At 50.8% G+C, this 12,830-nt stretch overlaps 2 protein-coding genes across 2 annotated transcripts in view; both read right to left on the reverse strand.

Annotated features, from left to right (window-relative positions):
- The window catches only part of Klk8 (kallikrein related peptidase 8), a 6,906-nt gene extending 2,280 nt beyond the window's left edge, over positions 1–4,626 (reverse strand). The window contains exons 1-3 of the mRNA XM_028785810.1: positions 4,074–4,626; positions 3,396–3,555; positions 2,869–3,131 (exon numbers count right to left, since the gene is read on the reverse strand). Of these exons, the coding sequence (XP_028641643.1) occupies positions 2,869–3,131; positions 3,396–3,555; positions 4,074–4,143 (493 nt within the window). The 5' untranslated portion in view covers positions 4,144–4,626. The remainder of the gene's footprint in view (positions 1–2,868; positions 3,132–3,395; positions 3,556–4,073) is intronic.
- An 821-nt stretch (positions 4,627–5,447) lies between these two features.
- On the reverse strand, positions 5,448–10,330 carry Klk9 (kallikrein related peptidase 9). The gene is made up of 5 exons (XM_028785838.1): positions 10,182–10,330; positions 9,886–10,042; positions 7,679–7,944; positions 6,491–6,627; positions 5,448–6,191 (listed from the first exon to the last, which is right to left on the reverse strand). Exons 1-5 carry the CDS (start codon positions 10,222–10,224, stop codon positions 6,039–6,041), a joined length of 756 nt encoding a protein of 251 aa, XP_028641671.1. The 5' UTR covers positions 10,225–10,330; the 3' UTR covers positions 5,448–6,038.
- Positions 10,331–12,830: the final 2,500 nt, after the last annotated feature.

Here is a 12,830-nt window from a genome sequence, read left to right on the forward strand (position 1 = left end):
AGGAGGAGGGGGAGGAGAAGGAGGAGGAGGAGGAGGAGGAGGAGGAGGAGGAGGAGGAGGAGGGAGATGGATTTCAAGCCCTCATCCGTGCTAGGCAGGCACTGTATCACTGAGCTACATTTTAATCCTCTTTTTCATTCATTTTTGTTTCTTTTGAGCTAGTCTCATATAGCTAAGGTTAGCTTCTAACTCTGCAGAGCTGAGTGAACTCCTGATCCTCCAGCCTCCACTACCCAAGTGTTGGGGTCATAGCTGTGTATGTCACATTACACTTTTGATTTTGAGACATGATTTTCATTAAACTGCCTAGATTGACCTTGACCTCAAGATTCTCCTGCCTCAGCCTCCTGGGTATGTGGGATGATCATCTGTGCTGGCTCCCAGGATTTTGTATCCTTTCACCCCGCACGACTTTTTGCTTGACTCTTGTTACTTTATGTTACATGTGTCTGTTTCCTCCAACTAGGGTGAACGCCATAAGAACCTCGCATTTGCTTATGAGTTTATGTTTGCTCCCGTGTTGACCACAGTATCTTGGGCATTCTGGGTGTTTAATAAGTGTTAATGACTAGTTGTGGGTGTGGCTCAGAGGTAGAGCCCTTGCCTAGAATCCCCCAAGAGGGCGTGGGGTGTGTCTCAGTGATAGAGCACTTGCCTAACCAGAGTGAGTCCCTCAGCTCAATCTCTAATACTACAAAAAATTAATGACTGAAATTACAACTAACTTTGCTATTAATCCTCTTTAAGGAGAAGACCGGGAGAAGATCCAGAATCTTTTTGCTCACAATCTCATGTGACCCTCACAAACACTCTTTGAAGAAGTCAGGGTACACTCATTCATCTTATCATTCATTCATCCATGCAGGGAGATTTACAACGCATTTCCAGGCTCCCAGAGAACTTCCAAGCACATAGAACACATTGTCAAGAGAACAGATAGAAATGGTGGCAGACACCTTTAACCCTGAAACTTGGGAGGCAGAGGCACTGGAAGTTCAAAGCCAGACTTGTCTACTTTGTTTCAGGACAGCCAGGGCTACATGGTAGAGAGATCCTGTGTCAAGACAACAAAAATCAGACTGAGGTCTGGAGAGCTGCTCAGCAGGTAAGAGCACCCAGGCTCTGCTGCCGGTACTCACATGGTGATTTAAAGCCATCTACAACACCAGGTTCAGAACTCTTGGTCTCTTCAAGCGCTACGTGGACAAAGTACACACACATCCATGCAGGCAAACACTCACACACATAAAAGAAAAAAAAAACTAAAAAAGAAAACCGATGAGTCGTGGAGAGATATCTCAGTGGGTCAAACCTCAAGCCTGATTTTGATTCTTAGGACATCATGGTGGAAGGAGAGAACTAAGTTCCACAGGTTCTCCCCAACCTGCACCACACACGTGCACATACACAATGCAATAAAAACTAAAGAAAGTAGAAGCCTCATGGAGCTAATTGCCAGTTAGATGCTGACTCCCTGGACATCACTGGGGAAAGCAAGGCTGGGGGATAGGAAGTGGCTCTCCAGGGCTGATGGAAAGATCCACGCATTCCTCAGTATGCATTACCAAGCCATGCTGTCTCAGTAGACGTCAAGGCATGTAGGGACCTGATTGCTGGCGTGCCCAATGCCTGGAGGGCCCCATTGTTTCTCTGAGCTGAGTCCCACTTGTTCTCACTATGAAGTTATGAGCTGAGGAACATTCTAGATATGCCAAAATCCCAAAGGGACTAATGTTTGGCTCATGAATAAGAAGTGAGTTTGGACCCCCTTGGATCATGGAGGCTGGGTGATGATGAAGGAAGGGTCTGGACCCTAGGTCGTGGGAAAGAACAGGGTCAGACTGGAGCTTGTGCCCACATCTGCTAGGACGTTTATATAAAGCTCTATACAATGGAAGTGCATACAAGGTAAAGGAAAGTTTCTTTTCTTTCTTTGAATTCTGCTTAACACTAACAAGCTGTTTAATCTTCCCCATTATCATCTAGCATTCAAGGTTTCTAACACAGGCCCTGGTTGAGTGAGTGTGTGTGTGTGTGTGTGTGTGTGTGTGTGTGTGTGTGTGTGTGTTCAGTGATTAACCAATGGTGTTCATCCTCAAGATGGAGTCTACCTTGTTTTTTGAGCCAGCATTTCTAATTGGCCTGTAACTCAGCAATTGAGCTAGGCTGTCTGGCCAGAGTCCCAGGCTACCGCTTGTTTACCTAGCTCCTCAGAGCTGTGATCACAAAAGCACACCATGGGCTGCTGAGATGGCTTAGCAGGTGAAGGTGCTTGCTGCCAAGCCTCACAACCTGAGTTCCACCCCCAGGACCCAAAGGGTGGAAGGAAACAACTGATTCCTATAGACTGTCCTCTAACCTCTGCATGTATGCTGGGGCATGCATATGTGCACATGCTCATACATACACAAACACACAAATAAATAGATATAATCAAAAACAAACAAACAAACAAACAAACAAACAGTGCCCGTGCTCACCACATGTTTGTACTGAGACAGGGTCTGTCTTTGAACCTGGATCTTTAGGCTATGCTGGCTGACCGATGAACCTTGTACCCACCTTTCTCCACCTCCCAGCATTGGGGTTACCAGTGTATGCTGCCACACTTGGCTTTAGCGTGGGTGCTGGGGATCTGAACTCGAGGCCTTCACTCTTGCTAGGCAAACACTTTACTTACAGTTCCCTTCCCCAAAGCATTTCTTCCCTCTCCCCATAAAACTTAATGTGGTCTCTTTTCTCTCTCATTATCTTCTCTTAGGGTGTGTGTAGATCAGGGTATGTTGGGGGTGAGGTCTGCAATGGCTTGGGGTCCACTGGGGTGACTGCCTTCTCTTCACCTTCTTAGGTAGGGGCCCATTTCTTTACCTTGAGGGCTGGTGACAGTGCCCCAGCCTGATATGATGCACTTCTGGCCTACTTTGGGACACAGACTGGCCAGCTCAACGGGCTTCACTTTGTCCCCGAGGTTTGCTGCGTTCTGTAGTTGAATGAGCATTATGTCGTGACTGTGATCCTCTGGGTTGCTATTGTTGTAGCAGGGATGCTGGACAGACTGAGCCACCTGGATCTCCTGCTCCAGCTCGTCTCTGCTCTGGAGGCTATGATCACCTAGGCGCACGGAGTACTTCCTGCACAGGGAGGGGTGGAGCTGGGGTGAGGAGTCGGGGTGGATGTTGGAACCCAAGCAGAAGTTGGAGGTACATGGGGGTACTTTCCAATCCTTCTGCCTCAGAACCCTGGAGTCCAGGCCCTAGCCTGTCTTCCTCAGATCCAGCAGTCCTCCTTAGCCCTCCTCCCTCAGACCCAAGTTTCTAACTTCCTCCTCTTCCTCAGACAGAGCCCTCAGCCTCTTCGTTCCAAGTCCCCCCATCTGAGCCCAGTCCTTCACTCACTCTTTTTTGCAGTGGGCTGCAGTGAGAACCCATCTGTTTCTGATTAGAACACCCCCACAGATCAGTCTCTCGTCCTGGAACAAGGCTGCCTGCCAAGGCTGGGAGTGGGGTTCACACTCCCGACCTTCAAGGATCTTGGAGCCCTGTGCTCTGGTGAGTCCTGCATCAGAAAGGAGAAGGGTGGGTTGCCACCCTCGATGTCAGAGCCCCAGCCAGGAAAGCCACTGTGGGTTCAAATGGACACACAGCCAGTTCCTCTGCGTACCATCTCTTATGACTTCAACAGATGAGGTCCCAACATCCATTGGAACATGGCCACATGGCCACACACGTAAGCTCATTGAGACCTGAAGATGATCAACACTAGGCACAGCCCCCACCATGCTTTCATGCGTGTCTAGATTAGTTATTATACACCCCCACACTCAAATTCAGCCCCTTGTCTGACGGGCAACAAGATCTCTTCCGCAGCCATGCACCTATGGGAAACTCTGCCCACTCCCCCCACCATGTGTTGCTATCTCTACTCCGAAGAAAGCTCCCCAGTCTCCAAGACCACCACCACACACACACACACACACACACACACACGCACCCACGTGTTAGCAGGAGCTCACTCAGAGTCCAGTAACTCCGACCCCATTGAAGGCCCTGGGTAGTGGTACCTGTTCCCCTCACCTGCCCACGCTCCCATTAGCAGAAACAGAAGGATCCACGTCTGGTTTGCACAGGGTGGGGGGCGTCCCATGGTGGCCTTTGAGGAAGAGGGTGGAACTGAGAGGACGTCCGAGGGAGGAGCCTGAGGTCTTGTTGTCTGGGGAACTGGGGCAAGGAGGTGTTTCCGGAGCTGTCTGGAGTCTTGATGGAGGATGGAGCTGGGGTCTGAGGAAGCTGGGGCAGAGCTCTAGATCCCCGAATTTTAGTGTAGGGGAAAGCTTGCTGGTGGGGATCCCGACATTCTAAAGGAAGGAGTTCTGGCCCACTCGTGAGATTGGAGAGAAAGATCTGAGGCTGTGACTCCAACGTCCTGGGGAAGAGGGAGCTTAGGAGACCTGCTTGAAGATCCTGAGAGAAAAAATGTGAGGCTGGGGGTCCTGGGATCAGGGAAAGGGGAGGTCCCTGCGCCTGAGGTCCGTGTCTGGAGACCTCTGCGCCTCACCTTCCAGAATGCAGGGGGCGGGGTCACTCGAACTCGGTGGAAGAGGCCCCCCGGACTTCCCTTCGGTGTGTCGGGTACAAGATTTTGCAGCCTTTTAACTAAGAAGCCCCGCCCACGACTCCGCCTTCGGCCCGCACCTTGCTGCGGTGCGCCTGAACCCGCAAGCGCTCGAGGAGGGAGGAGGGGCAAGGGCTAGAGTGACTTTAGGAGGAGGGGCTCGAGCCTCGGAAACCGAGGAGAGGACTAGAGGGGCAGTGCACCGACCCCCGGGGTAGAACAGAAAGAGATGGGTCGGAGGGAGGCAACTGGAATCTGGGCTCCTGGGCCGGAAGGAGGAGGGCTGGTATTTGAATACCTTGGTCTGAGAGAGGAGGAGCAGAGTCTGAGGGAGGAAAGTGGAAGCCTGAATCCTAAGGAAGTGAGTTGGGGTTTGAATACCTCATCTGAATCCCTGGATCTAAGGAAGGAGCGATAAGATCTAGACTCCTGAGTTTGAGGGTGAAGGTTGAATCTGAAGGAGAAGGACTGGGGGTTTCTCCAGGGTCTGAGGAAGCAAGGGAGCTGGGATTAAATTCTCTGTCCTTCATGAAGGACGGGCTTGGAACTGAGTTTTGTGGAAATTGGGAAAGGCGTGTGTTCTGGTTGGGGACTTTGAGGGTGGATCAGTAACCAGCCCGGGACATCTGGGTAGGCAGGTTAGGGTGGCGCTGTAACCTGGTTTCCCCTTCCTCCCAGGGCGGCAGGACCAGCCCTGGCTAAAGTGCCAAGGTGCTGCTGCAATAGGCTTGATGTTAAGGTTAGCGCAAAGGTTCGGCCGGTGCAGGTTCCTTCATTTACCCTTTCCTCCCCACCTGTGCGCACCCTTTATCCCACATTACAGGCGACAGGAAGTCATCGTTCCTATGGTTTATTCTGATTCATCTGGTGGCTCTGGAGAGATCAGTGCCCCATCATCCTCTCTCAAGAGTCAAACCCTCGGCACACCCGGGACAGAACCCAGAGCCATCTGAGCTCCATGTGCGCGGAGTAAACGCAGTCCTAACATGACTAGGAGTGGGGGCAAACGGGATGGAGTCCAGAGAAGAAATCCTATTGGGTGAAATTTGAAGGGATGCAGCAGCTATTTACTGAACGATATTTCTTGGCAGTGATCCTGAGGGTAGGGCTATTCCAAAGAATGGTGATTAAAATCGTGTAGTATGGGCCAGGAGCAAAGGAGGCGTGTCTCGGTTGGTTTTGAGGGGTTGTGGTCTTATTATAATTCATTTGCCTGGGAGCAGAACCCAAGAGGGAAGATGACCTAAGTGGGTGGATTCTTCGAGGGGAGCCTAAGTAAGGAGTGAAATCTGGGGGTCAGAGCCTGAGGGGGTAGAGTTTTATCATCCCGGACTTTGACAGACATCAAAGAAGCTGGGGCTGTGGAATCCTGCAGTATCTTCCCCTTCTACATCCATCTTCCTCTCCAGTCTGTCCTTAGCATGGACTCAGTTTTTTTCCATGGTGTCTTCAATCCAATCCAGGTAGTGGAAGACGCTAGTGTAGACAGCGGGTCTCTGGGGTCTGGAACAAGGCTCAGACCCCCCAGACACTATACCTGCCAAGGTTCCTTTGCACACCAGGGGTCCCCCAGAGTCACCCTGTGCATGGTGAAGAACAGAGCTGTTAGCTAGGTCTATTCATGAGAATTGAAGCTTCCTCCTGAGAAAGCTGAACAGTTTTCCTGCTGTTGAATACCCAGGAGGCCTGATCTGTAGTCTCTCCTCCCTCAGACTCAGGAATAAAAGCTCACACAACTCGCCCCCCTCCCCCACCATGTAGCATCCAGAACCTCCCAGGACTCAGCCTGGATCCCTAGGTCCTGGAGTCTGTGGTTCTAGCCATCTTCTACCCTGAGGTCTAGACAAGAATTTTTATCCTCCTGCAGGGGATGGCTCACCTGGCAAGAGCCTCGGCCACCCTCCCACAGGCCAGCACACAGCATCTTCTCAGAGATGTGGCCTGGGTATGCCAAGCGGCAGAGCTTGTTGTCCAGGATGCTAATGTTGGCGCACTGCAGTGTCATTGGATACTGTACTGTTGGGGAGAAGGATGGAGGATGTTCCCAGAATCCCAGGCAGCACCCTCAGGAACCTTCCCTGCAGCCCTTCCAACCTCAGGACTCCCACAGAGTCACTGGGCCAAGATTGAGAAACGACATCCAGACAGTCAACCCAGGGCTGGAGAAAGAATAGATGGCTAAGAGGGGGGAAAGAGAGAGAGAGAGGAAGTGAAACAGGAAGGATGTGGGGGAGGGGGATCATGGGAGTGGGATGAATAAAGACCAGGGAGGGAGATTAACATCCCTGAGGTGAAAACCACAGCCAGAGGCAAATGGCAAGGAAGTCATGCAGAGAAAAGGGTTGAGAGACATTAACAGAGACTGGACAACACAGTAGGGGCACATGGTCTCTTGTAGATAGAAATCCCTCAAGTGTAGCCCCTACTGCTACTCTGTGGGACGCCTATACTATTGATTCTGCCAAGTGGGTGCTATTTTGAGAGTATGAGCATCTTTTTTGCCCATGTCTATGCCTATGTCTATGTCTGTCTATGTCTATGTCTATGTCTGTCTATGTCTATGTAGTATATAATGGTGTGTAGACCAGGTTGGCTTCAAATTCCTAGAGATCTGTCTGCCCCTACCTCCCAAATGTGGGGATTAAAAACACACACCACCACATCCTGTCCTGAATTTTCATGTGTATATACACATGAGATATGTACATGTGTGTGGTGTGTGTGTGTACACAGACGCAAAGGAGGCCGTCAGATCTCCTACTCTGTCACTCTACGCTATAGTCCCTTGACAAAAGGTCTCTCACTGAACCTGGAGCTAAGCTGGGAGCTAACAAGTCCTATGGAAGAGGCCCCTGGGAAGGGAAGAGGGGGAGGATGGGATGAAGGGGTAGAAAAAAGGAGGAGGAAGAGGAGGGAAGAGAAAGGAAGAAAATGAAGGAAGAGGATGAGAGGGAGAAGGAAAGAGGAGAAGAGATTTAGGAGGAGATGGAGGGGCAGAGAGGAGGAAGAGAAAGAGAAGAGAGGAGAGATGGGAAGAGATGAGCAAGCGTTAAGGACAAACCCATACTTTTGGAGCTTGACACACTGCCCCAGCCGGAGATAAGGCACTGGGTGCCCACTTGTGGTATTCTCTGGGTGAGGTTGAGGGGTTGCACAGCTGGACTCAGCCGGACCTTCCGAGGGAGTCTGATCAGCATAATATCATCATGGTGGTCGTTGGCAGAGAGGTCTGGATTGAACCCGGGATGAGGGAAGAAGTCTTTTACCAGAAGCAGCCTCTCAGGGCCTTCCCACTGCCACAGGTGATGCTCCCCGAGGCGGACCCACAGGTACCTGTGAGGACAGACTTCAGAGTTCAGGCTGGTGACAGGAGGCTCAGTCCACCCAAGGTCCTGCATGCCCCTCCACAGCCACGCCCCTCCACAGCCACACCCTCTCCAAGGCTCTGCTCCTTGTAGTCTACTTTCCAAAATCAGTTGCCTTCTTCCCCATCCCCCCTGGAGCCTCAGTGGTGACCTGGGTCCACTGGAGCATTGTGGATGCATAGGAACCCCACCTACCACACAAAAACAACCACGCCCCTGCTCCCACAGGTCTGGTGGCTTCTGTGGGAGTGGCTTTAAGTGTTTCAACGAGTGTATGGAGGGGGGTGGGACATGGATAACTTCCAAGTTTTCCAAGAGGCGTAAAAGCCACTTCCACCTGTAATATCCTTTATCGCCCAGGTATTTCTCCCTCAGTTCTAACCTTAGGTTCCCTGATGCAGCTCCAGCAAACGTGCTCTGCTCTAAGTTCATGCTATGAGCACTTAGGGGCCTTCTATGGTCTCCAGGTCCCCTAGCTTCCAATTTTCAATAGGAAGCATCAGGGTGATACTTGAGGTTTGGGGAATATGAAGTATTATTTCTGTGTCTATGCCTCTCTGACACCCTGGGGATGAGAAAGCTAGCCTCTTCATCCATCTAGGCCCCCCTGACTGTTCCTCCCTCTCCACAGCCCTGTTTTCTTGGGGACTAAATCAAAATATCACCCTCTCAGCCCAAGATGGTGCCCATCTTGGGAGGATGCATGTTGGGAAATTCCTAGAGAGAATATTGGAATAGCCTAGGTGACCTTGTCTGAAGAAAATGTAGAGAAGATTCTTTGAACTTATAGTGTCCAGCACCCTAGAACAACTGGAATCAGGATCCCAGAATGCTCAGAGTCTAACACCTCATTGTCTATGCTTCTGGGATTCTGAGAAGTTCAACTCAGGGAACTATATAGATTCACACCTCTGATATCCTACAACTTATTTTGTCAGAAAGTTCAAGACCTTTGTCCTGTGGTTGTAAAATCCCATCATTCTAACACAGAGGAGGAGGTTGTTAGAAGTACAGGAATTCAAGGCCACCTTTGGCTACATAGCAGGTTCAAGAACATCCCGGGCTATTCAAAACCGTGTCTCAAAAACAAACCGCAGGATTTTAAGATTGTCTGCATTAAATAGCATACACTAGTGGTCAAAGATTCTAGAATCCCAATAGTCTAGGACAGCAAGAGAAGAGTTTTGCATATCTAGAACCCGTAGATGTTGAGCATCCGCAGTTCAGAGCCATCTTGGCCCACAGGACTCTGCAAGGGTGGGATTCTGGGATATTAAACCTGCCAGATTTTACATGCTCACCAGTCCATTCCAAACACTGTGGTTGGAAATCTAGTAATTCCTGACTACAGGCTTCTAGAATTTCTCCCTCCTTCATTCCTTTCTTTCTCTCTATTCCTCTTTCTTTCTTCCCCATTACATCACTCTTTCTTCCTCTTCTCTCTTCATCCTCTCTTTTATGTTCCCTCCATCACCTCTCTCTCTCTCTCTCTCTCTCTCTCTCTCTCTCTCTTTCCCTCCTTCCCTCCCCCTCTCTCTCTTGAGACAGAGTTGCTTGTGTTCCAGCTGGCCTAGAACTTCATGTAACTGAGGATAATCTTAAATTTCTGATTGTGTTGGGACACCTATAACCTCAGCACTCTGGGAAGGCAGATGTCTGTGGATCTCTGTTCCAGGTCAGACTGGTCCACATTGAGAGTTCCAGGATAGCCAGGATTACTACACAGTGAGACCCCGAAGAGCTTATGTATTGAGTCTTAGAATCAGGTCTCTGAGCAAGTAGTTAAGAGCCCCGGTTTGATGTCATCCCTCTCCTGCCTCCAATCCCGATCCCCCAAACCCCCAAGCCAGGCCTTCCCCTCCTCCTGATTCCCAGTCCCCATTGGGCCTGGACCGCTCTGGACACTCACGGCTTGCGGCAGTGAGCAGCTGTGAGCAGCCATTGGTCATTGATGAGCGTGGCTCCACAGAGCTGTCGAGTGAGGTAGAAGAGGCCGGCCTGCCAGGGTTGAGAGTTGCGCTGGCATTCCCGGGCTCCCACAGCGCGGGTGTCAGCTCCACAGTGGCCTAGGGTGCGGTGGAGGGCAGAAGGGTCAGAACCAGCAGCCTGGGGAGAGCTCGGGGAGGAGTTTCCTGAGGAGTCCAAAGGGCGAGAACACCATATAGGGGAACATGGAGCTGGAGGGTGCGGGTCTGGGTTTCTCACCTGCCAGCAGAGAGAACAGCACCAAGGTGAGTCCCAGCTTCATGGCCTTGGGCACAGGTCCTTCGGCCTGCTACTGGGTGCCTGACCTTCTTTATGGTAAGCCATAGAGATCTTCCTTCCTCCTCCGTGGGGCCGCCCCTGTGATTAATCAGAGTTGGGAAATGTCCCCGGGGGAGGGGGAAGGCCTTATGACAGGGTCCTCTGGAAGGGGATGGGGCACAAGGGACTCTCCATGGGGCTTCCTAGCTCAGCAGAATTGGATAAATGGAGAAGGGTGCTGGGCCTTGGAGAGTTTCTGACGGAGCCTTAAAAAGGTGGATTTTGTTTCCCATGTCCTCAGACTTTGAAATATGGATTCAAACTGTTCTATGGCTTGGAGGAGGAGGAGAGGAGGGAGAAGGAAGAGGAAGAGGAAGGAAGGGCATACACACACACACACACACACACACACACACAGAGAGAGAGAGAGAGAGAGAGAGAGAGAGAGAGAGAGAGATAGAAACAGAGACAGAGACAGACAGAGAGACAGAGACAGACAGAGACAAGAGACTACGTATGTTTGAGGAAGAATGAAGCTTCCCAAACCAAACCTGTTCTGGGACTGTGATCAGGGCTCCTTCCCTCAAGCACACGGGCCTCTCCTGTGGTGTTGAGAAATCTGGTCCTATCTGGATTAACCCACTCTTGTCATAACCTGCCCCCTTTTCCACAGTTCCCCAGGAACCCAGGTGCTCACGGTCTCTGGAATCAAGCCCGTTCTCTCCACGCCTCCCCTCTGTCCTCTACCATCGTCTCAGAGCCTCACACCTGGTGTATCGGTCTTGCCCATCTCTCCCGCTTCAGTTTTCCCCATGGTTCTCTCCCAGCATGGGGCAAATCTCCTGGGAGAGCCCAGCCTGAGTCTGACTCATCCCTGTCCCCAATATCACCCTGTTCTGGGTGGGGATCTCTGGAGTCCTCCAAAGATGACAACGATTGAGTGTCTTTCTCCATATCCTTCTTTTTCTGATAAACTCTTACTCATCCTCAGGATCCAATGCCCTCTGCTGACATGCCTTCAATGATTTCTTCAGGCTAAGGCTGACCTGGCCCTCATGTCCACTTTCTGATGCCCAGGAGCCTGAATATCAAGTTGAGATCTGCTCCCTGTCACACCCCTGCCCTGTGATGTTGAAGTGTGAGCTGGACCATCTGTGCCCAGTTCTCTCGGGGGTAAAGATTAGATGTGTGACTTAGGTACTGGGGCTATTAAATGGCAATGATAACCAGGCTGCAGGGAGGGAGCAGATGGCGCTGATGAACAGATATAGCTCTCATCAGAGTGCCTGGAGAGATGGTTCAGTGGGTAAGGTAGTTTCTGTGCAAACCTGAGGACCTGAGTTCAATTACCAGAGTCCCTGTTAAATACACCCACTACCACTACCACCACCACCACCACCACCACCACCACCACCACCAAACAGGCAAAAACCCAAAGAAGCACAGTGGTTCATGTTCTTTTAGTTCCAGCACTCAGGAGATGATGACGGGCAGACCCTGGGGCTTGCTGGCAAGCCAGGTTAGCCAATCTGTGAGGGCCAGGTTTAGTGAAAGGCTCTGTCTCAAAAAAATAAGAAGGAGCAATGAGAGGGCTCTGTGGGTAAAGGGGCCTGCTGCCAAGCTTGACCTGAATTTGAACCTCAGAACCCACATGGTGGAAGAAAGAATTGATTTTTATGAGTAGTTGCCCTTTGACCTCTACATGTGCACTGTGGCATGAACGCCTCTCAGCCTCCATCACACACACACACACACACACACACAGATTAAAATAAGGCATAATAAGAAGATGTAGAGGGGCTGAGGAGGTGGCTCAGGGGTTAAGAGCACTGGCTACTTGTCCAGAGGACCCCAGTTCAATTCCTAGCAACCACATGGTGGCTCAGATCTGAGACTCCAGCTCCAGGAGATCCGATCCAGTGCTCTCTTCTGGCCTCCTTTGGTACTGAATGTATATAGTTTTCAAACTCACATATAGGCAAAAGGCACATACATATTAAATAAATTATAAATAAAAAGTTAAAAAATGATAGTTGCAAAAAGAAGAAAGGGTGGGCAGCAATAGAGGGAGAGAAATGATCTGACCTCTGGTCTCCACATGCACACACACATGTACACACACACATGTGCACACACCTATGGCCTCCACATGCATACACACAAGCACACACACACATGTGTACACTCCTCTGGCCTCCACATGCACACACACATGCACACACACATGTACACACACATGTGCACACACCTATGGCCTCCACATGCACACACACAAGCACACACACACATGTGTACACTTCTCTGGCCTCCAAATGCACACACACATGCACACACACACATGTGCACACACCTATGGCCTCCACATGCACACACACATGCACACACACATGTGTGCACACACCTCTGACCTCTACATGCACATACATGCACACACACATGCACACACACATGTGTGCACACACCTCTGGCTTCCACATGCACACACACACGTGTGCACACACCTCTGGCCTCTACACGCACACACAGATGTGCACACACCCCTCTGGCCTCCACATGCACACACACATGTGCTCACACACGTGTGCACATACCCCTGGCCTCTACATGTAC

The sequence above is a fragment of the Grammomys surdaster genome, unplaced genomic scaffold (genome assembly GCF_004785775.1).
Source record: "Grammomys surdaster isolate TR1022 unplaced genomic scaffold, NIH_TR_1.0 125349, whole genome shotgun sequence".
In the NCBI taxonomy this organism is placed as follows: Eukaryota; Metazoa; Chordata; class Mammalia; order Rodentia; family Muridae; genus Grammomys; species Grammomys surdaster.